The sequence below is a fragment of the Monodon monoceros genome, unplaced genomic scaffold (assembly GCF_005190385.1).
Source record: "Monodon monoceros isolate NGI ecotype Baffin Bay Population unplaced genomic scaffold, NGI_Narwhal_1 Super_Scaffold_12, whole genome shotgun sequence".
Taxonomy (NCBI): Eukaryota; Metazoa; Chordata; class Mammalia; order Artiodactyla; family Monodontidae; genus Monodon; species Monodon monoceros.
In genome coordinates, this window is record NW_021703768.1 from 8537252 (window position 1) to 8562607 (window position 25356).

The window sequence follows — 25356 nt, forward strand, 5'->3', positions numbered from 1 at the left end:
TATTATAATAATAATTTAAAAAAAAAACTATAGTTCTTCATGCATCCTTTCCAACATGTTAAAGTGAATTATTTATGAATGAACCTTAGATGATGGTGATTCCATATTGACTATAGTATGAATTATCACTGACTGCAGTGCACTGTAGGAAGTAGGTGCTCAATACATGTTTACTGCATGGCTATGACATCACTGTGCCTCTACTGGTTCTCTTTACTTCTAGCCCCAAGCTGTAGGAGCAGTCTCATGCATTCTAGAATCAACTTATGTTTGTTGTACTCTCTGAGAAACTTCTTCAACTTTATCTTCTAAACTTTTTATTGAGTTGCTCATATTAGTTTCTTAGTGCTCTTAAAACAAATACCAAATTTAAATAATATCAAATTTAAATAATTCATTTGTACTGCCAGTAATATTAAGCAAACGTTTTGTAGTTAAAATCTTAGGGACTTCCCTGGTGGGGCAGTGGTTAAGAATCTGCCTGCCAATGGAGGGGACATGGGTTCGAGCCCTGATCTGGGAAGATCCCACATGCCGTGGGGAAACTAAGCCCGCGAGCCACAACTACTGAGCCCGTGTGCCACAACTAATGAGCCTGCACGCCTCGAGCCTGTGCTCTGCAATGAAGAGTAGCCCCCGCTCGCTGCAACTAGAGAAAGCCCGCACACAGCAAGGAAGACCCAATGCAGCCAAAAGAAAAAAAAAAAATCTTATTAGGTAGATATAAAAATTTTACAGTGAGACATTATGGGAAAATTGATAGTTTAAAAAAAACAGTGAAAAAAGTAGAGGGCATTTGAAGTAAGCAAAACAAAAATGCTTTCTGGAAATCTAGCACTTGCAGTCAGCTTTGGTTTCTGATGTGATACGGACAGTCCCATTTCACCTAATTTTCCTGCCCAGATTCCTGAGCTGTTTACTTTGGCCTCTGGGTGGGCCTTAGTCACTGGGGACTTTTCTCTAGAACAAACACAAAATTTTTCTGGAAAGGCAATTCTGCCGCCTGAGGGAAGCTCTCCAGGGAAGGCAGCCTGTCTAGCCTTGTACTCAGGAACAAAAGGGGCACAGAGACTAAACATGAGCCCTTCACAGCTCAGGGATGTTGAAGTAATTTCCAGAAGTGACTTGGAAAATGCTGTGTCCCTGTGCCCGGGAGGGAAAGCATCCACTGGCCTCTTCATTCAGGGAAAAGCCTACACTCTGGTATTTGATCTTCTGTTGTCTGTAAACTAGAGGTAATCGTAGGTTTCTCCAAGTCCACTCTCTCAGTCTACCCTCCTCTCCAGCCAGTCAAGGATAAAAATGAAGACACAATTATTTCTTGCCCATCTCATGTTTCTTCAAGAGAAACCCTTCTGTACGTGAGGGTTTAGTAGGCAGAATCAGAAGACACGGGAGAGGTAGAAGGGTCAGCAGTCACACCTGAAGACTGTACGAAGTGTCAAGTTATCCATCTTAAGTTTTACACAAAACCCTAGAGGACAATAAGTCCAGAGAAATTTTTTATTATTATTATTATTTTGGCTTCTTATAATTCACTCGACTTAGCAGTTTGCCTGCGACTGAGTGAGTGAGGCTTGGGCCAAGGCATCCTCCTGTGGAGCACAGCCCACCCCAGGAAGGACATCCGCCCCTCTCAGCAGAACAGTTGAGGCAAGTGCGGTACCCACCTTGCATCTGGATTCTCTGTTGCCCTCCCCAGCCACTGGGATGGGCAAAGGTAAGCACTTGGCTCTCCTCACACCCGGCCCTGTCCAGCCTCCATCAGCCCCGCTTGTATGCATATGTACCTGCTCACTTGAGACGGGGGATTACTGAGTACCCACCGACAGATGCCCCTGCCCGTTGGCTGGGGCCATGCTGACATCACTCACCTACACACAGAACGTGCTCGAGGTAGAGTCTCACAACTGCCAGAAAATCCATTTGCCCAAAAAGACCAGAGCGAGGTAAATAACTTAATGCAAGGAGCAGAATCTGGCCTGAAGAGACCTGTACATCTCAGAAAATGTGAAGTTGTTTAAAGGTGGAAGAACAAATTCACAACAGATTAGTTTGCCTTCTGTTAGGTCCAGAGGCAACGTGAAGTATATCTGGACAATGAAAGCAAATCATGTGTATGAGAGCAGCACCGGCTCAGCAGGACGTACATGAACTGAATATAATGCTCACGCGGCATAGGAGAGGAACCGTCTCGTATTGGATTCTTCTTATTTGCCAGACCCATTAGATGGTCTCTGTCTTTTGCTCTAGTAACACACTGAGTAACCTCCTCATAATCACACACCAAGCCAAAGGCTTATCCAGGATCCACCTGCATCCAAAGCTCATGATCTTTCCATATGCGAGCTGTTTTGCAGATACATAGGGATGATGATTTCCTTAAGAATCGTTAATTCACTGGACCAGGCTGCAAATACAACCTTAGGAGGAGTTCAGGGTATAAAAGCCAAGGTGCTTCTGCTCAGAATCGCTCAGATGCAAGGATCTGGAGCTGAGAAAAACTGCTGCAGCCCAAGCTTCCCCATGGAGTTCTTTACATAGCGTTAAATCTGGGAGCTCAGAAGCAGGAGACCTGTAGAGTAGACATTAAATAATGAAACCTCGCAGCGTGAGCCCTTCAGTTGTGCCTCTCAAACACAACTGAGGTACGAAAAGTTGGTAACTGTACTGATTTTAAAACTTTTTCCAAGTGACTATCTGGATTGCCATTTAGAAGACAGAAACATGCTCTTTTAGGAAACTGAACAGGAAATGGAACCTGAAACTGTTGGGTGGCTATAGCATATCTACAAGATGGCACTCAAATATTTTCTTTGCTTTTATTGTCCACCTGGATCATATGTACGTTTATATCATTGTCAAAGGTGGATTTACCATGAAGCTAAGGAAGCTTGAACTTCCTTACTTCATGAGACCCTTTAGGATTCTGTGATTGTAGGTGACATGGATGGAACTAGAGACTGTTATATTGAGTGAAGTAAGTCAGACACAGAAAAGACAAGTATCGTGTGATATTGCTTATATGTGGAATCTTAAAAAAATGGTACAAATGAACTTATTTACAAAACAGAAATAGAGTCACAGATGTAGAAAACAAACTTATGGTTACCAAGGGGGAGGGGGGAGGCATAAACTGGGAGATTGGGATTGACACATACACACTACTATATACGAAATAGATAACTAATAAGGGCCTACTTATAGCACAGGGAGCTCTACTCAGTACTCCGTAATGACCTATATGGGACAAGAATCTTAAAAAGAGTGGATATATGTATATGTATAACTGATTTACTTTGCTGTGCACCTGAAAACAGCACAACATTGTAAATCAACTATACTCCAATAAAAATTAAAATAAAAAGCCACGGCCATATCTGATTTCTCTCTGTATTTCCTGCATTCAGAATAAAGCTTACCTGGAACTGTTCAAAAAATGTTTGATAGATGAAAAAAAAAAAGATTCTGTGATTGGCCTCCGTCATGTTTGTATTTATAATTTGATATTCTTTTCCTTAGAATAGAGAATTCCTTTTAGAATAGAGAATCCCTCCCAAATTGTGTGTCACACCTCACATAACCTACATTTTTCCCTGATTATTACAGAACAGTAGTATGACTTACATTTCTTAATTTACTAGTCTAGTTCATGCACGTTCATGTTCTACGTATCACATTTTGACTGTTCCTTTTCCACCCCGCCCAGGACTTGGGGGTGTAACTAATGAGTTTCTGGAAGACGCTGTGTTCCAGCCCAAGCCCACCTCGGACCCCCTCTTACAATGTCGCAATTAGCATGTTAGCATGCATTTCACGGTTGTAATTAGCACGTTGGCATGCATTTAGCAAGCAAGTTGGCATGTGTTTCACAGCTATGATTAGCACATTGGCATGTATTTCACAGTTTTAATTAGCATGTTGGCATGTATCTCGCAGTTGTGAATAGCATGTTGGCATGTATTTCACAGTTTTAATTAGCATGTTGGCATGTATTTTGGAGTTGTGCACAGCATGTTGGCATGTATACTTTCGGTCTTTTCCTTCTATGTTTTAAACAGTATTAATGATGGCAAACAAATAACGTGTCTTGCTTTTTTCAGTTAATATCATATCATACAGATGTCTTCACTGTCATCATTTAATGCCTTCAGAATAACCCACTGAGTGAATACTCCACCAAGTCAGTATATCATAACTTGGTAATTAATTCCCTTACTATTGGAAATTTAACATTGGCGCACTGGTTGTGATTCAGATATAGCTTAAAAAAATAATTGTACAGCGATGGCAGGCTTGGAGATTAGGTCCTAGTGGAGTCCAGGGTCAGACTTTAATGATAAATCGATTTGGGGATAAAGTCTAAGGTAACTCCAAGGCCCTTTGGCTTGAATCCACAAGAGATATTTGGGAGATTTTATTTATGTCAGAATTTCTCATTAGATTCTGAGCCCCACGAAGACAGGGTCAGTGATGTCTCATCTATCATCATACACTCAGAGCCTGGCTTGGTGCTTGGTACACATAAGATTCAATAAATATACTATAAGTGAATTAACTAAGGAAAATCCACAGTCTTTAGAGGCTACACCAAAGCCAAAGCAAACAAAAACTCAAGATGTTGAGATTAGGAAAATATTAAGTTTATTTTGAAGGGAGCATATTTACTTTGTAAAATGGGTACATTTCAAAATGTCCTTCTGATGTTTATATGATTCATAACTGAAGGGCTAAGGCTGTCTTGCTGGGGCACCTTGTGGGGATCCTGCAATTGCTCTCTATACATTGTGTTTCTCCCACCAGGCGATCGCTGTCTTTAGAGAATATGTAATTAATAAAGGTGACAACCTATTAACTCCACCTTTTAAACTGTAGCTCTTTCAAGCAATAAATATCCTGCAGTAATCTAATTTCCACACTAGTTTTCTTAGTAGGTGTTAATTTTTTTATTACAGGCTAACTGAACTAAGAATGACTAGACACCCATTCACAAATGGAGCCAACGTATTTTTCTTAATGGTTTCCTCTTTCCCTCCAGTTTTATAAAGCAAAATTTAGAAGCCATGTCTCATGTTATATACAGGCTATGAATCTTCCAGTTCCCAGCTTTTCTTCTCTCTCCAAATAGTTTTTACAGCAAAGCAAAAATAAAATAGACACCTAAGGACTAAGGGTTTTCAATCCTTTGGCTAATGTTTTATATCACTGCACTTTTCTGTAAAGGGAGCTTTACTGTTACACAAGAATTGAGGTTTTCTTTTTAGGTTATAAAGAAAAATAACAGAAAGGGGAGAGGCAGAGTATCCATTTGTTAATTTGATAAGTATTTACTGAGCCTGTCTCAGGCTGGACACATGCTGAAGGCTGTAAGGAACCTGGAAAGACAATGCCCAGCCTTCAGGAGCTCACATTCCCAAAGGCTGAAGGAAGAACTCTAATTTCTGTTCTCTGACTGATGATTCTTTGGACATTCTCTCTCTGATTCCGATTGATCCCTCATCTATAAAATGTTAACACTACAAGCTGATAGGTTTATCTTACCTCAGAATTGTGGTGGGTGTCAAACAAAAACTAAAGAATATATGAATGTCTGAAGAGTAGAAAACGCTCTGTTGTTAATTTACTAGGGTTTAGAGTTAAATTATGTAATTTAACACTTAATTTATGTAATTTAACACCCAATTTTAAAAATTAGTGTATGTAATGATGTAAGGCACATTCATTCATTCAAAAGGCGTACACGATAATAATCTAATTCAGGAATCAGCAAATGACAGTGCATGGCCCTAATCCAGCCTGCTCCCTAAAGTTTTGCTGAAACACAGGGTAGGCGAATGCTTGGCCCTGGTGCCCTGGTGGCTTTTCATGTCTCCACATAGGGCAAAGCTTAACTACAGTTAAGCTAAGCTTTGGCAGAGCGCCCTGGGACCCGCTAGATCACGCGCATGGGAGGATTACGAGCGCCTGCTACAAAGCTGTTTTCCTCCCACCTCCCTGTGCTCCAGGGAGGCTGTCAGTAGATGGTTTCTCATCGCCTCCTGGGTTCTAATGAGGTATAAGGCTTTTTGCCCCCTACTCTCGCCCCTACTAGGATGCAGCTGCAGGCTATAAAACCGCAGCACAGAATCAGCTCCTCAGCAGCGTGGGGTCCGAGTTCTCCCGTGCATTGTCATCTGGCCTCTTCTGTTTTGGTGTCATCTGTGGGATAAGGGATCTGGGTAGCTGACATCTTTTCTGCTTTTACTTTTGTTGTCTACTTAAGTAATAAACTGACTGAATCTAAAAGTGAATCCTTCCTTTGCCGGATGAACCTGTGTGCCTTTTGCTGACACATAGCCACACCCACTCACTATGGTCTGTGGCTGCTTCCATGCTACAAGGACAGAGTTGAGCAACTGCAAGAGAGACCCTATAGCCTGGGAAGCCTAAGCATCTTCTGTCTCGTTCTTTACAGAGAAAGTTTGCCAACCCACTGATCTAATTAATGCACTGTCCTTAAAATGGTTTTAAAGTCTAAATCAAAAGCCTTTCCATCACCACTTCCCCAAGCTTTCCTTTCCTTAGGCCTGAGGAGCTTCAATCAGCCAGACTAACTGAAGGTTATACTATTTCCTTGGCGGGGGTGTGTGTGGGGAATAACAGCTTGATTTCTGGACGTGACTATTGCAGCTCAAGTCCTGTGATCATTCTTTTCTTCTTGAAGCAGGGAGATAAGACCTCTATCAGCTCTTGGCCAGTCTGTTTTCCTCCAAGTGGCAAGTTATGACTTTATATTGGTACTTACATCAGTAGGAATTAAGTTAGTGGCTATTCTTGCCTGCTTCACCTCGTGAATCCCTATGAAGACCTTTTACCACTTTCACGCTGCTATTGGGAGCCCCTGGCTGGGCACCGGCCTCAGGTGAGGGTGGTGTCAGCTTACCTACCTTCCATTTCACATGCTGCACCCATATGCAGCCCTTTCCAGATCCCCATATTCTTCAGGATTCAGCAAATATTAATTCATTTCATGAAACTAACACGTGTGTGTGGTAAGTCTTAGAGTACCAAGGATACACAGGAAAGGTAAAATTTCCCTCTCACTAGACATCCGCAGAAGTCACCATCCAGCCTGATGAGCTACTTTATTATTTGCATAGTTTTTCCATGCTATTTCTTAAATGGATTGTGCAAAAAAAAAAAGGTTAAAATCAAAACAAAATCTTTCTGCTTAGTTTTTGAGGTCAAACTCAACTGAAATATATGTTTAAAATATTGTTCTTTCCAAACAGCTTTCCGAGGAAAACAGCTACGGGAAGTTAAAGACATTGTGCCGTTGGCTCCAAGTTTCAATGTGTGCACAGTGTGGATGGCGCAGGCGTGCACTGTTTGCAGCCCCTCCTGGGTCCAGGGTCACCTCTAGAACAGCTAGAGAATGGAGACTCATTTTACAGTAACCCAGGGGTACAAAACCTCTTTTTGGTCTCCTTAACCCAGCCTGGTGGCAGGCATGATAAGGCAGGCACTAATGGAAGAAGCTGGGAGTACTCGTCAGTACACCTGAGTTCAGCCTGTCCTGGTACTAACTAGCTCTGGCTCGCAAGAACACTGTGAAAAATGCCATCAAATGGCTCGTCCCTGGCTTCCCTGGTGGCGCCGTGGTTGAGAGTCTGCCTGCCGATGCAGGGGACACGGGTTCGTGCCTTGGTCGGGGAAGATCCCACATGCCACGGAGCAACTAAGCCCGTGAGCCATGGCCGCTGAGCCTGTGCATCCGGAGCCTGTGCTCCGCAACGGGAGCGCCACAACAGTGAGAGGCCCACGTACCGAAAAAAAAAAAAAAAAGGCTCATCCCTGCTGAAATCTGACCACTGAGCATGATGTCCTCATTGTACCAGGGGAAACACAATGAACCAAAGATAAAGTCTGGGCCTTGGGGTCAGAAAGTCCGGCTCTGAACCTGGGTTTCATATCACATGAGCTATGTGACTTTGGGCAGGATGCCAGAAGTCCCAGACACCATTTCCTCATCTGGAAAACAGAGATGATACTTGACTTTACTGTCAGGGTGTAATGATGAAGGAAAGTGGGGATAAGATCTAGCACAGTGCCAGACATGTAAAAGAATCTTGGGAAATTGTATCAACTGTTATCATTTATAAGCATTTTAATTGATATCAAACTGCATTGCCTCTGAAAAACACATATTCAAAAAAATGAACAAAAAAATGAAGGAGACAGGTAATTTAGTTAAGCTCAATTTCTCTTCTAAACACTTCAAAATTCATTTATAAAAATGATTTTCTGATAACAAAATTACTTACATTGTACTATGAAAAATATATTTAACAAAGAAATGAGTACTTATTGTTACTCAATTGTTATCCTGTCCCTATGCCGTGTATTTCTTTAGGCATATTTCTTGAAAGTTAAAATTGCTTTTGTCCAGAAAAAGAAAAACCCACACTATCTTTCTCCATAATTTATAAAAAAGAGATCTGGTCACGTAGATACTAGTTCCTTAAAAATGGATTTTTTTCTGCAATGAGTGTTAGAGAGGTCTTCCTATCTTTCTATAAGATGAAGATAGAGAAACATGGGGAGAAATCCAGAGAAACTCTTGGGTTGAAATGTTTAGATTTTCTTTTCTCTAATGGAATATTTAAGGGTCAAATACAAACTAACCCACTCTGGGTGTGAGCACACAGAAGACCACAGTCTATCAGTTTACAATAAAGTTATCATCTCTCACTGCTTTTCTCTGAGCGAGTGGACGAGCAAACAGCAGGGAGATTCAGCTCTAGATATAACTGTAAATCTTGTCCTCCCAGGAGCCTGATAAAGACAGGCAAGGGGCTTATTCTCCTTGAAAGAAAAAGGGGGAACTGTCAACTCCTCCTGGGCGGCTGGGCCCTGTGGTGGTTGATGCCTGTGGGTTCATGGCTGAACTTCAAGTGCAGCTGCCTAGGAGACAGGAGTGCACAGATGATGCCTGGCCTCCCTGACCTGATGCAGGACCTAGTTGCCTAAGTTGCACTTACAAGTTGCTGAGCTAGCAGAGCACCAGGAAAAAGGTGAATTGCCTCGTGCTTTGCAAACCAGAAACTCCCATTTCAGCACCAGAAATACCTGTGTATGGCACAGGCCTGTTTTCCTGCCTGTTATCCCCTGTCATGTCCCCCCAGAGCGTGCTGGGCTGGAGCTGGAGGACAGGTGCCCTTCCAGCTTCATTTAACTTGTGACACTCCTGTTAACGAGACCCCAACCCTCCCTGTCGCCCACTGAACCATCAGCAACTGGGCTAGAATAATTCCTGCCCTAGGCTAGTCCTGCAGGAAACACAAATCAGAACAAATTTCAAGCAGCCATTGGTTAAATTTAGGGAAAAGGTGTTATATAAAAGAGAGTTGTTAATCAATGTCACTATTTGTTATTATTAATCACAACAGCATCATTATTAGTTGGGAGGTCCCTAAGGTTATTTATTTCTCAACACTGATACCAAAGGAGGCATCACATTATATACCTCATTGTCTAAAATCATCTAGAAAGGAATATTCTAACGATTTTTATTAAACATAAAAACCTTCCTTCTACATAAGAATACCCATTTTGCCCATTTGCATTTTACGTTACATTTATTTTCCCATTTGATTCTACAGCAATTCACATGTGTTAGATGAGAAAGTGAGGTTTAAAATACTTTTGTGGCCAGGTTAAAAAAAAATATGTGTGCGTAGCAGATTAATTCAGGAACACCAAATATGGGCATCATCACGGAATGTTATAACGCACTGAAAAATTTATTTTAATCCTGACATCTGCTTACAGATGTTATACAGTGGCTGCTCCCCCACAGATACTGATGTGTTACTGTCATCACAACAGCCTGGTTTGCATCAGAACTCTCTGCATCCTGGGATGCAGGATTCACAAGGATGCTAAGGTCCTCATCCCATTCAACCACGGGAAATCTGAAAGCCCTCGGGGCTCCTGTGCCCTCTCTCTTGGTGGCGCCTCGACAAGCGGCGCCAGCACGCCGGATGGTCCCCTGGGGCTGCCCTACCTGCGCGTGTGGTGGAACTGGCACCTCTTCAGTGGGATCTTGGCCACGTGCTCCCGCAGACCCACGAACAGGACGCTCTGGCTGTGGAGGATCTGCAGGCTTCTAATGGGCTCTGGCCGCCTCTCGGGGAAGAGCTCCATCTCTTCCAGCAAACAGCTGCCCGAGGTCTGAGTCAGGGGCGCCCGCACTTTTTTAATGGTGCCGTAATCTGCAGAGGCGACAGGGAAAGAAGAAAGTGAGGTCAACGGGTCGCACCAGCCACTCACCAGCTGAGCCACCAGGGTTCTCCAGCCTGGCTGCATGTAGGATCATCTGCTGATGCCAGGGCCCTACCCTGGCTGGACCTGTTCAGTTAGCCCCGCTGTATGTGGGACCAGGCACCAGTATTTTCCCAGCTCTCAGCAGCGCGGACATACAGCCAAGGACGAGAACCACTCGGCTACGAGCTGCCTGGTCCCGATGCAAGTCTAGAGACCCAGAGCACTGTAAGCTCACTGCGGCTCAACGCAGCCAGTTTTGCACCATTCCCTGGAGAACATCAAGTGAGAGGAATCCCTGGATTCTCAGTGAGAGACAGAGGAGCTGACCCTGCTGCCCCAGCACAGAAGACCCCACATGATGGACAGCTGCAGATATGCAGGGAGCAGAGGACCACCTGCTTCCCTCCTGCCCTGGAAGTACATCCTTCTCTGCCTTTCTGTCTAGATCCCCTCCTTCCTCTCTTTCTCCCCCAAGCTTGTTCTGCGGGATGCTCTTCTGGGTCTCAGCTCCACGGCTTCTTCTCTCCTGTAATAATGAACATCCATTTCTGACTCGGTCCCCTCCCCACTCGAGCTTTTCTGCTCACCACGTGCTTATGCTCATTTATTTTGGCTATGAGCACTGCCCGAGGACAAGTGTCCTAGAGTCCCTGGAACCACAAAGACTCTCCAGAGTGGCTGTGATGGGCACAGAGAAGGGTCCTCTCCACCAGGGAGTGGCATGGTGCAGCCAACCCCCAGGGTTGGGACCCAGACTTGAAACGTGCTGTTGTCCTTGGCGCGCTGTGTTGAGGCCCCCAAGGCCAGTGTGCAAGTCCAGGGAATGAGACCCAACCCTCTAGAAGCACTTCTGAAAGCCGTTCACAAGTTCCTCAAATAACCCTGAAGGCACTGACTTCATAAAACCCATGGGGATCTGAGTTTCAAAACGTTGTAATTCTTATTCTGTAAACACAGATAATGAGGCTATCAAGTCATCTAAAAAAGGAAATAAAATCAAGAACCTCTGGCTTCAAGGCTTCCGATCAATCTGCTAATCTCACAAAAGATTTGGACATTAAATACCTTTCCAGTTTTTCATTCCTAGGAGAGTCCTTAGAGACGAAGGATGTTTACATTTAGAGAGAAAATACCTAGGTGGATATATATTATCCTGAGTTCATTAAGAAAAGTATATCCGAAACATCTCCAGTGAACATTTATTGATTATGAACTGACTGCTATAAGCACTATGCATGTAACAGTGTATAAAATTATGCATATATTAATGTATGCAGTATTAGTAAACCACTGCTTAATTTTATTTTAGGTTAGCTGGTTAAACATGTCACTTTTGAGAAAGTTCAAGCACAAACAGGATAACTATGTATACTGGGAAGATTAAAAATATAGTACCTGTCTTTTTTTTTTTAACATCTTTATTGGAGTATAATTGCTTTACAATGGTGTGTTAGTTTCTGCTTTATAACAAAGTGAATCAGTTATACATTTACATATGTTCCCATACCTCTTCCCTCTTGTGTCTCCCTCCCACCCTCCCTATCCCACCCCTCTAGGTGGTCACAAAGCACCGAGCTGATCTCCCTGTGCTATACAGCTGCTTCCCACTAGCTATGTATTTTACATTTGGTAGTATATATATGTCCATGCCACTCTCTCACTTTGCCCCAGCTTACCCTTCCCCCTCCCCATATCCTCAAGTTCATTCTCTAGTAGGTCTGTGTCTTTATTCCCGTCTTGCCCCAGGTTGTTCATGACCTTTTTTTTTCTTAGATTCCATATATATGTGTTAGCATACGGTATTTGTTTTTCTCTTTCTGACTTACTTCAGTCTGTATGACAGACTCTAGGCCCATCCACCTCACTACAAATAACTCAATTTCGTTTCTTTTTATGGCTGAGTAATATTCCATTGTATATATGTGCCACATCTTCTTTATCCATTCATCTGTCAATGGACACTTAGGTTGCTTCCATGTCCTGGCCATTGTAAATAGAGCTGCAGTGAACATTGTGGTACGTGACTCTTTTTGAATTATGGTTTTCTCAGGGTATATGCCCAGTAGTGGGATTGCTGGGTCGTCTTTAAGGGAAGAGTGTGTGTTTGTGAACGCACAGCAAGGGAGTGGGCGGGAACAGAGAGAGAGGGAGAGACGGGGAGAGGGAGGGGGGAGAGAGAGAGGCAGGGGAAGTCTACGCAGCAAGGCAGCATTTTAACAAATGCTCACACTTAAAGTGTGCAAAACAATTTGTATGTATTTACTGTGTAAGTCAATCTAATTTTGACCTGGAGACCACAATTTCCAGCTGGCGGGAAATTCAACCCAGTGATGTTTGGGTCTTCCTGCTTGCATGGGGCAAAGCATCAAAGATGAGCCCGGCACCACGGCAGGGATGGGAACAGGTGGCAGCTTCAGGGAAGGTGACCTCAGCGTAGTGTCTCAGCCCCAATACCCTGAGAGGAGGTCTCCCCCAGCAGACGGAAGTGCCAGCCTCCTGTGGACCAGTGACAGGCACGGAGCCTTTTCTGCCCTTTGGGACATCCCGACAATAGGACGCGGTCCGAGGCAGAAGTTAGGAGCCAGGGCCTGCCCCCATCCAGTGAGCTGCGAGGCTCTGATGAGTCGTAAGTAGAGATTCTTGGGAATAAACACACTACTCTATATAAAATAGATAACTAGGGCTTCCGTGGTGGCGCAGTGTTTGAGAGTCCGCCTGCCGATGCAGGGGACGCGGGTTCGTGCCCTGGTCTGGGAAGATCCCACATGCCGCGGAGCGGCTGGGCCTGTGAGCCATGGCCGCTGAGCCTGCGCGTCCAGAGCCTGTGCTCTGCAACGGGAGAGGCCACAACAGTGAGAGGCCCGCGTACTGCAAAAAAAAAAAAAAAAAAAAAAGATAACTAATAAGAACCTGCTGTAGAGCACAGGAAACTACTCAATACTCTGTAACAGCCTATATGGGAAAAGAATCTAAAAAAAAGAGCAGATATATGTATACATATAACTGATTCACTTTGCTGTACACCTGAAACTAACACAACATTGTAAATCAACTATACTCCAATAAAAATTTTAAAAAGAGAGACTCTTGGGATAAAACTGAACATTTTAGAGCAATGCAGGGGTGGAAGTGAGGAGGGCCAGAAGAGGCGAGAGTCCAGGTGGCGAACTGTCATCTTTTGACAGTTACCGTGCTATTTTCATGGGAAACATGGGTGAGAGAACTAAATCCTATTCAACAGGTGCACAGAGACTGCTGGCTGTTTATTATTTATTTTGCTGATGGATTATTACTCTGAGAAACCAATCAAAAACAATTCAAACGTCAATATGCTCATACGCACTTTGAATTCTTAAGCAGTTGTGCGGGGAAAAAACAAATTTTCAAAGATCTTTAATCATTTGATTTAAAAGAGCTAACCATCATTGATCAAAACTTCTCAATGTGTATTTCTGCACGCCTTGTATCTGACTTTCCAGCTGACTGGGATCTAACAAAACTAGAGGACTTCTTAGCATTTCAGAGAAGGGTACTCAGCGTGGACTTAGGTGCTCGTCCACCATCTACGCCTCTGCTGGGTCTTCTTCACTCTGAGCCACCTGATCATGTGAAGAGCCTCGTGAAGTTCCCCGTTCTGTTGGCAGCAGGGTCAGCACATCCGGACCCCAGGAGCCTCCTTCTGTTCCCTCGACGCCTGCCCTTCCTCAGCCGGCAGCTTGGCCACACTGTTCACACACTGTCACCTTAGTGTAGAACACCTTTCTCACCTGGATGCCCCCAGAACACTCACCCTACGCTCCTGTCTCTGGCGTGAGCATCTGGACACATGCACGACCACACCCCTCTCCTGCCTCGGACCCTCTGCATCAGGTGTCAACACGGTACCAAGTCACCCATGGGCCATGTGAGGCCCGAGCCCAAGCTGGTGTCAGTAAATCAGCTTTACTGCATGTGGGCAAATGGACCCAAGTTTGGTTTGGTAACAGAGCAAGGATGTGGCAAGGCCGTGTTTTTTTGTTTGTTTGTTTTTTCTTTTAGAGGCAGAAAGTCAGAGCCTGGCTCCTAAGAAAGCAAGGAACAAAGATCCACTTCATATGAGAGGACAGAACAGCAGGACTTGGGGAGGGCCCTCAGAGTGCTTTTATGTTTTGCTGCCTTTGCTTTATAATATCTGCCACAGTTTAACTACTAATTTCATTGTTTTGTGGCTTCTACACTTGCCGTTATTAAGCTCCATGAGGGCAGACAGTATCAGTTTTGTCCTCTGATGCCTGCAGAGCGGCCACCTCTGTGGCCAGTGGAGATTAATAAATATGTGCTGGATGGGAGACTGAACTAACGAGTGAGGGAAGGAAGGCAGGAAGGAAGGCAGCTGTCATGGGAATGTCATTACCACTTGTACATTGGCTAAAAAGACTCCTGATGAATATTTTTGCATTGCAACATTTAATGAGAGGTACGATACCAGTCAGATCAGTCAGTGTGAAGGTGAAACAAGAAACAGTATTTCCCCAATTCCCAAATATTTCAACTAAAAGTGTCATAAACTAAATATGAATGAGGAAAATCATTTTCATTGGTTTCAGCTGAGAAAATATCAGCTCTGAAAATGCGCCATAGAAAAATAAAACCATGTACACCTGAAACTCAATACTCCAATCAAAGTCAGTGGAAGGAAAACAATCAATGCTAGAAATACAGAAAACCTTCTGGATCAGTCTGTAAAATTTTGAGATCAGAAAGGAAAGAGAAATTTGGCACTTCCTGTCAATTGCAGATCACTTCCCCAAGGAGAGAGAAGGAGAGCGAGCTTCTGGAAGTGCAGAATCGGAGCTGACAGCAAAACCACGGGGCTGGCACCGCCTTGGCCCAAATTCTCATAATATTCACCTTTTTGTGAGAATGTGAAACACTAATTACGTTATGGGCACACATTTGAGGGTCAGATATTTGTAGTTTATCTCTAAAATTGAAAACCACAGGTATTCGTGAAAGAGAGCTACTGCAAGATTTTTCATTTTCAGGCTGATGAAAGCTGATACAGTATGGTTGTCATTTGAAAGACATGAATAGTTGTAATTACATGAAAATGTAAATATTGTGCTGAAGAACTTATATTTGCCTAATTTCAGCAGAACAGGAAGCATGCTTATACTTTAGGGGTTGGCAGATTCAATAAAGCATGCCCACTTAAATTTGAATTTTAGATAAACCATTAATTTTTTTAGTATTAGTACATCCAATTCAATATTATTCATGGTTTACCTGAAATTGAAATTAAAGTAGGCATCCTATATTTTTATTTGTTAAATCTGGCAGCCTTATTATATCCACATCTCATGCAATCATCTCAGCAAGCTGGTGAGGATGTGACAAATATATGCATGAGTATTCCCACTTTACAGATGAGAAAACTGAGTTTCAGAGAGTAGAGGATCTGATATATATTTCCTATGAACTGTACTTTTAAAATCCTGTAAGGGAGTCAGACATGAAATGGAGGTTCACGTCAATGCTAATGAACAAGAGAAAGTAACAATGGACCCCAAATAAACATTAATTAAAAAGCCAGTGTGATACCTAGGAAAGGGTAGTTATATTTATTTTTTTATTTTTATTTTATTTTATTATTATTATTTTTTTGTGGTACGCGGGCCTCTCACTGTTGTGGCCTCTCCCGTTGCAGAGCACAGGCTTCGGACGCGCAGGCTCAGAGGCCATGGCTCACGGGCTCACCCGCTCCGCGGCATGTGGGATCTTTCCGGACCGGAGCACGAACCCGTGTCCCCTGCATCGGCAGGCGGACTCTCAACCACTGCGCCACCAGGGAAGCCTGGTAGTTACATTTAGATTGTTTGCATACTCTTTTTATTCCATGAAATCTTCTGGAAGTCATGAAACGTAGCCAGTTGGGAGGTAGTTAGAAGGAAGGCAACATCCTGATCCATCGGAAGCTGCCCACGTGGAGGACAAACACGGTCAGCAGTTGCTTCAGAAAGCACCGGGGCCTCCTGGTTACCAGGACCACATTCCTTTCCACAATCCAGGCAAAGACAGGCAAACACAGTGACTGATGTTCGTGCTCCCTTACACCGTCTATCTAAAGAGTGAGGCATGCAGAGCCAGATCAAACATGTCTGGATGAACAGAAGTTGTATGTACACTTAAAAGGTAGTATCTCTGGGAATAAGAGAAAGGCACAACTATCCCCCAAAACAACAGCCATGCAAGGCACCATCACCAGACCAGACCTTGAACAAATGAAGAGCTTCACTGAAGTGCTTGCCAGGGATATGAGAACTCTTCTGGGCACAAATCATCAGACTGTAGGTCCAAACAATTCCTAATATTGATTTTTGCTGGTGACTAATAAAGTCATGGAAGACCAGAGGCACATCTGACAGCAGGTGGAAAACACAGAGGCAAAATTGGATTATTGTAATAAGAGAGGTATTCATTTCAACCTCAGTATTCTGAGCCATTAGGAAAATGACCAAAGGAAAAAGCAAAAGTCATAAACAAAATGGTATACTAAGGTAAAGCTGGAACATTGTCACATGAAACAGTAATAAATCCAATTTTAAAAGTGATTTCTGGGGAAGAAATATTTACATAAAACTTATCAGAAGACTGGAGGGTTACTTGAAAAGGACATGAAGAAATCCCCCCCAAAATTCCAACCACAAGAAACGATCCATGAAACACTGAAGTTTGCTCCACGACCTCCAACCCACAGCAAAATATGTGCACATCCTATAGCTAATGAGCTACCAAGCAGCTTAGGGGAAGAGTAAGTAAAATGAGAACAAAACCAGGGCTTCCCTGGTGGCATAGTGGTTAAGAATCCACCTGCCAATGCAGGGGACGTGGGTTCGAGCCCTGGTCCAGGAAGATCCCACAGGCCACAGAGCAGCTAAGCCCTTGTGCTACAACTACTGAGCCTGTGCTCTAGAGCCCGCGAGCCACAGCTACTGAAGCCCGTGAGCCTAGAGCCCGTGCTCTGCAACAAGAGAAGTCACCTCATGGACATATATACACTACCGAATGTGAAATAGATAGCTAGTGGGAAGCAGCCACATAGCACAGGGAGATCAGCTCGGTGCTCTGTGACCACTTAGAGCGGTGGGATAGGGAGGGTGGGAAGGAGACACAAGAGGGAAGAGATATGGGGACATATGTATATGTATACCTGATTCACTTTGTTATAAAGCAGAAACTAACACACTATTGTAAAGCAATTATACTCCAATAAAGATATTTAAAAAAAAAAGACAGAAGCCACCTTAATGAGAAGCACACTTGCCGCAACTAGAGAAAGCCCGCACACAGCAACGAAGGCCCAATGCAGCCAAGCTAAATTTAATTAATTAATTAATTAATTAATTTTTAAAAAGAGAACAAAACCAAACAAACAAAAATGTATGTTTTTCTGCAGAAAAAATATATTTTGGTTTCAATGAAAAAATGTTCTTAGAGCAAAGTGTGGTAGTAAAGAAAGCTGCCCGGACACGTTCCTAACGCATTTCATGGGAACAGAGCGACTTGCACGTGGGACCTGAGGAAGCAACAATGACTAGAATCCCCACAAAACTTTCGAGCACTGATGGCTGGAGGCGAGAGCCCACAGAGTGAGTCTAGACCGGCGTCATCCAACGGAACTGTAGCACCATCCATGCAAGTAATTGAAAATTTTTCTAGCAGCCACATTTAAAAAAGAAAAAAAAAAGAGCAGGTGAACTAAATTTAATTACAAATTTTTATTTAACCTGATGTATCCAAAATAGTGTACAATCTTCCAATACGTAATCAATATCAAATGATTGAGCTATTTTGCATTCTCTTTTTCTACTAAGTCTTTGAAATGAGGGTTCAGTTCAGATTACCCACGTTTTGGGTGTGCAGCAGTCACATCAGGTTATGGCTATGGTATTGGACAGCTTAGAGATGTAGAGAGGTGGCCCAGTACTGCCTTGAAGAGCCAGGTGCCCACCACTCCCCAAAACGGGCAACAGCTTCATAACCCACAACATGGCAAGCTTCATTTCACATATTTAGCCTTGCCATATGATTTCCACTGAAGAAAGGGTTCCAGCAGGAAGGGCTGAGAATAATTGAACAAAAGGTTCCATCTCCACAAATGTTTGAGAACGCTTGCACTAGAGCTCCTACTGCAGGTAAGGTGATGCAGGCCCTCAAAGGTTAACCGAAGGTTCATGGTGTCCAGCCAGTGAGTGTAGCCCTGATATTAGAAACTGGCTCCTAACGCCTCAACTGGCCACCTGTGTCACCTGCTGGTAATCTGCCCACAGGCAAATGACAGATGTCCTGTGAGAGTGAATGCAATTATTGTCAGCTTATATCAGAACCATATGGACTGCCACAGAGTAAGCACAATCACTAAAGAAGATTCTTTCTGTTTTTGTTCATTTTCTTTGTAGAGATTTCCTTTAATTAGAGGTTAAGCTTGTCTCTACTCTTTTGGAGTAGAGCTTCTGTATCACTTTTCTGAGAAAACCAATGACCCTGACTGCCCTCCCAAACAGAACTGGTGAGGGCGAGGAGACTGTTCATAGTTCACAGCCTGGATAATCAACATATGAAAGCCAGTGCAAACAAGAAAAAAAAAAAAAAACACTGATGTATTTATACCAAAATTAAGCTAACAAGGAAAGAGAAGCATAGATGTAAACTTGATGTACAAATAGAAAACTACAGACCACTTTTATTTTCCTAATTCAGTCAATTTTCAGAATCCAAGATAAGTCCTTGGGGGAGAATACGAGAGATCCCATTGGTATGGGCACTCTAATTGCAAATCATCTACCATCATTATGATTTCCAAACTAAAATTTCAAACAGTCGTAGGACATTAGAGTTGGAAGGAACCTACAACAATATTTTGAATTTTGCAGGTGAGGAAAGCAAAGCCCAGAAAGGTTGAGTTCCAAAGATCAGACGATTGGGCCAAAATTTAGGTCCTCTGCATATCAATCAAGTGCCGGTTTCTAAATTTTTGAAGGTATTTTTGTTTTGAAAATATGGAAGGTATAATATACAATCCTTATAATGGTGCATCAGTAATAGTATGGCTGATAAGTTTCTTAAAAGGTCAGGTGGTCTGATAAAACATTGTATTAAGCAGTAGTGGTTATTCAAGACAAAGATTAAGCTATGATTTACAGACATGCTTATCTTATCCCAGAATTCCCTACACACGGAACTAATAAACAAGTGGAGCCAGGACAGACCTGACTTCTCTACCAGGCTAGGGACTCTCATCTCCTCAAGTTCAGGAGGCAAACATGAGAATAAATGGATGAAAAATGCCTAGAATATTCTATTTCAGTTATTTTTTTTTAAAAAAAAGAGGATTTAAGGTGACAAAAGATTGGTTTAAACAAAAAACTTTTACAATAAAAATGACTCTCTAACCACTAATTGCTTTATGTGATGTAAGCTGTATGTAATATAAACTCTAATGGATGTAATTCAGTTGTTAGTGGTTGAAAATTCACTCTATTTTTGACTTTGGGGGAAAATAGCTGGTCTTTCTCTAAATTTCAGCGATCAGTTTACTAATTAACATGGATTCAATAGTTTAAGCAAGATTCTATTCTGCATCTTGATAGGGATGTTCAAATATAGCAATCTCTCATTTGGTATGAAATATACCTTATAATAAAATATGGATGATTATGGGCTGGACTGTACCCCATCAAAATTCTTATGTTTAAGTTTTAATTCATAATACCTCAGAATGTGACTGTATTTGGAGATAGGGCCCTTAAAGAGGTAATTAAGGGAAAATGAAGTCATGTGGGTGGTTCCTAATCTAATGTGACTGGTGTCCTCATAAGAAGAGGAAATTAAGACATAGACTTGTGCACCCAACATGTGAGGATACGTCTGGAAGATGCCCGTCTGCAAGGCAAGGGGAGAGGTCTCAGAAGAAATAAACCCTGCCAACACCTTGATCTCGAACTTCTAGCCTCCAGAACGGTGAGCAATCAACTTCTGTTGTTTAACCCACCCAATCTGCAGTACTCTGTTATCTTTGTTAAGGCAGCCTGAGCAGGCTATCAGAGGGACTCCATGTCAAGAGTAAGAAGATCTTGTCACCCAGATAATTTGCTCAAAGCAATTTCAAAACTGGACTGCAAATTATTTTTCCACATTCCCCTAAGATATTATGACCCAAATTCTAATGCAAAGGCATTATAAACTATGTTAGACAATTTTCTTTTTTCCTTGTATGATTGCAACATAAGATTCATCTTAGTAACAGCCTGGTATTATCAAATATTGTCATGTATTTCACTTCATCCCTGTACATATGATCCCGGGCTAGAAATACGGCAGGAGATGATACAGAACACGTAGTATTGTAGAAAACTGACGCTTTTTGATAAACATCATAAAATAATTCAAATAGCGGAAGCCTTGCTCACAACCTTGATGCTAACAACCCTGGTGGTCTTTGGGGGGCAATTAGAACTAAATGAGTGCTCAGGAATGAGCTTTCCAGTATTTGAGGGAAAGGTCATTGATTATAATGAATTTCTTTTTGGAGGATGTCTAGAATTTTAGTTTCACCGAAATTTTGAGGGTTCATGAAAATATTTTTTTTGGAAAGAGGGAAGGCAGAAAGGAAGGAGGGAGAAGGATAGGGAAGGAAAAGAAATATGATCAGCTCAATATAACATTTACTACTGCTATAAATAACAATAACAATTTTTGATTTTTCATACTTGTATATGATCAGACAGCCTTCTGCAATTCATTAAAGCTTCAACAATGAAACAATACTAAAAGAAAAATTCATCATGTCCTATGGCCCTACGTGTATAGCGGCATCAACTCTAATGGACTTGAGAACCCTGAACAACGAGAAAAGGCCGAGAAATCAATTCTTCTTGAGTATAGCAGCCCGAAGCACTTCCAAAACACTTTGGAATAAATATATATTTCCTCTAAGGTGCAATAAAACACTTAAGAGGGTGGAGCTGTAACATACTGGATACATAGAAAACTTTTGTTTTAAGAGAGGGAAAAGTCACACCATGAAACAAAGAGAGGGCTAGTTCAGGGAAATGTGATATAAAAATGAAGGATTATTGCAAAGCCCTGGATGGTTAAATCTTTTATCTTGACTCTGTTCTCCTCTTACTACTTTTCTAAGTTCTGTTGTATTTTAAAGGGATGTTTATTATTCAACTTGCCATGTGCTGAATCCAGTACAGAAATTAAACCTGTGAACGGGACAGGCAGTTCTGATCATGGTTGCCTGTGACAGGGCTGGAGATTCACTGCGGACACCAAGGCCACTAATCAGGGAAGCTGAATTACCTTATTTCCAATTGTGCATTTGACTCTATTTGATTCTCTGCTGTTGTATCCAAAAGACATTTTTCGTGTTTGTCTCATCGACCCAGAGTTACTGCAGAGTAAAAGGAAGCACTTTGTATTTGCATCTGTTACTGTTCTGAGCATTATCAGTGAGGTAATGATGAAATGCCCTCTTCCACTCACTGGGCAGCATGTTACCATAGCAACAGATCATTATATAAAGTTCATCAATTCAGCCAGTTGTGACTCCAAAGTAGCAGACAGCTAATATGTGTCAAAAGTTCTTTCTTTTAACCCATAATTGAGCAAATGAATTAAATTCGTCTTGGCACTGGGAGCTCAGTATCGCATTTATATAGTAAAAGGGAATTAAAAGAAGAAAACAAGCCTTCTTGGCTACAGTATGCCTGAAAAGGAGATTTTAATTAACTCAGTTTATCAGATTCAACTAATGGCTTATTTTTTCTCAAAAACAGATATGTTAGCCAGCTTAAACATCCTAGTCATAAATTATATGCAACATTCTTTTATCCCAAAGTATTATTTTTAAACCATATTCCTGTATCCTCACCCTCGGCATATAAATTCCAGGTAGTCAGGTGCTGGGGGACCTAGCCTGTCTTATTCACTGTGATCTTACTGGCGTCTGTGCCTGACACACAGTAGGTGCTCAAGCAGAGGACATGGTTCCGTGTGAGGACCCTGGAGCCCGATGATCCAGGTTAGACTCCTGTCTCCAGGTCACTCACATCTGTGTCTCCTTCACCCTGGGGTCCAGCTCACAGGCCAGGGGCCATGCAGTGAGCTTATCTATGCAGAAGGCCTGGACAGTGCCTGGCACGCAGGATGCGTTATCTGAGAATTCAGTATTATTATTTTATTGCTATGTTTAGCTTATAGATTATAATCCTTACCCAAGTTTTGTCTAAAATGAGCAAGCTCCCTGCCTCTGTCAGTACTGGCCGCACATAAAGCAGAGGGGTGGATGATAGCTCTACTGCCTTACTGAGAAACAAAATGAAACCAAACACTCCTTTAAGTACCCCAGATCATAAGCTGGTGCTTTTAGGAAATTTACCAGTGGAGTTTTCTGTGAATAAAAACCATATTCCACTTAAAATGAGAGTGCAACTAATAGAGTCCTCTGGGTATCTTTTCTAAGCTCTCCTCTAACCCCAGAGCTTAATTCTAACTCTCATGATTCTGTTAAGGAGACAATTCAAGTTTCTAGAAGGTAATAACTTACCTTAGATTTACTCTATCTAAATTACAAAACAACGACCCAGTTGGCAAAGTCGGCAGCCCTTCTCTGACAGTCACCAGGCAGGAACACAGAGTCTAAATTACCCTCTCACCCCAGTGGTAAACTTTATACTGTGCCTGGTCCCATTAGGTGTGGACTGAGATGGCTGAGAAAAATCTATGCAAAGAACTTTTGTAATTTTGCATCATTAATTTGGAAGAAAAAAGAGAGCTCTCTACTCAATGGAATGAGAAAATTATTTTGTCATTTTCCTGAATCATTACATTACACTAATTATGAACTAGTGGCTGAGATTCCAAGCTATTTTTTTTAAACATCTTTATTGGAGTATAATTGCTTTACAATGGTGTGTTAGTTTCTGCTTTATAACAAAGTGAATCAGTTATACATATACATATGTTCCCATATCTCTTCCCTCTTGCGTCTCCCTCCTTCCCACCCTCCCTATCCCACCCCTCCAGGCGGTCACAGCACCGAGCTGATCTCCCTGTGCTATGCGGCTGCTTCCCACTAGCCATCTATTTTACATTCGGTTGTGTATATATGTCAATGCTACTCTCTCACTTCGTCCCAGCTTCCCCTTCCCCCTCCCCGTGGCCTCAAGTCCATTTTCTACATCTGCATCTTTATTCCTGTCCTGCCTCTAGGTTCATCAGAACCTTTTTTTTTTTTTTTTTTTAGATTCCATATATATGTGTTAGCATATGGTATTTCCAAGCTATTTGGGAGCTAGATTTTCACATGCTTTCTTCAGGCATGATCTCATCCACTTCTATAGCTTCAAAGCCAATCTGAGGTCTCTGTTACTGATCCAAACCTTTCTCTTTGGCCTCAAAGAAGAAGTTCCAACCGACTGTCAGACCTACCACAGGAAACTGGAACTCAGCATATCCCAAAACTGAGCTGTGTCTCCCCTTTGGCTCAAATCTGTTCATGCATCTGAAATCCCTTTCCATTTGTTAGGATAAAATTTTCAATCTGACACATCCCGCATTTTAGCTTCACCTTCTGTCCCTCTATCCACAATGCCAGCCTTTTAGAACACTTCCGCCTTTCAGAACACTCCATGCCTTTCTATATCTGCAGGTTTTCCATATCCTGTGCCTTCTCCCAGGAAGGTCTGTCCAAACCTTCTCCACCAGGCAACCATCTCCCACCTTCCAAGGGCCAGTTCCCCCTCTCCTCTGTGGGGTGTTTCTGACCCTCTCAAGCCAGGTCATTGTTCCCAAGTCTCTGTGTCTCTGGGATCTAGAGGGAGAAACCCTTAACCAGTCTTTGAGGAGAGGATGGGGAAGGGAAAGTCTACACTTTTCAACTGGACCTCGAAAGATGAATGTGCATTCACCCAGCAGAGAAGGAAATGAGGGCAGGTCGAGGAGGGAGGGTGTCCTGACCAAAGTGGGGAAGACTGGGGACCGTGGCTCACAGACGTGTAGGATTAAATGTTCCTTAGAAGGGCGATGCGTTGGGTTGGAGCCAGAGAATGTACACTGTGGAACAGTCCAGTTTACATGTGTTTGTGCAATGCCACAAACTGGATCAAGTGTAATGAAGCTCTGAGCTCTGCAAAACACTTGGGCAAGCAATTTGGAAGAGCGTAGCAGAATTGAGGATTCCCGTACCCCGTGAATCAGCAAGTTATGGGCCATGACTAGGCTACACACGTACCATGATATAGACCTCCTCCACTCCTGAGGCAGCGTGGGCAGCTCTGCCCTGCTGGGTTGGTGCCCGTGGTAGCAAGTAGCCTTGATTTTTCCAATGTGCCGTATACAGAATGTCATTTTCTATGGTTGCCATGATTGGGAAGCCCTGTCCTGGACACAGTTCTTGGTACGGGCTCCAGGGGATGTGCACAGGGATGCAGGGGCAGATGTAGCAGCACCACTTACAACAGCAAAAGACCAGAAATCCCCCAAATGCCAGTCAACAAGATTACCTTAAATTCAGGCAGATAATGAAAAACTGTATATAATGGCAAAGATGAAGGGACTTCAGTTGTGTGCATGAACATGGATGAATCGTTAATTTAAAAAATGTTGAACAAAATTTTAAAGAGAGAATCTTAAGAGAATATACATAGAGCCATTTACCTAAAGTTCAAAAGCATATAAAATTAAGCTATGTCATCTAGGGAATAAAATATGGTGACATTATAAAAGAAAGCAAGGAAGTAATAAAAACAAAATTCAGGGTAGTGAATACTTTGGAAAGAGGGCATGGGTTTGGGGTGGTGGTGAAAAGGGGGGCCTTTAGAACACCTGTGCAGCTCTGCTGTGTGACTTGGCTGGTGGGTAAATTGGTGTGCCCATGTTATTACTCCTTATACATAAGATATATATCTAAAATAGTAGTCTATAACTTCCCCCCCAAAAAAACTTCTTAAAAATGGAAAACTACTATATAGAATGCAATTCTTGACCTTTGCAAACTTGGCTTCT

The 25356-nt window shown here is 42.5% G+C and overlaps 1 protein-coding gene across 2 annotated transcripts in view; it reads right to left on the reverse strand.

Annotated features, from left to right (window-relative positions):
• The window catches only part of SEMA5A (semaphorin 5A), a 471369-nt gene that overhangs the window by 84947 nt on the left and 361066 nt on the right, over positions 1-25356 (reverse strand). For both annotated transcript variants that reach the window (XM_029215912.1, XM_029215913.1), the window contains one exon: positions 10046-10253. In XM_029215912.1, coding sequence (XP_029071745.1) covers positions 10046-10253 — 208 coding nt within the window. The remainder of the gene's footprint in view (positions 1-10045; positions 10254-25356) is intronic.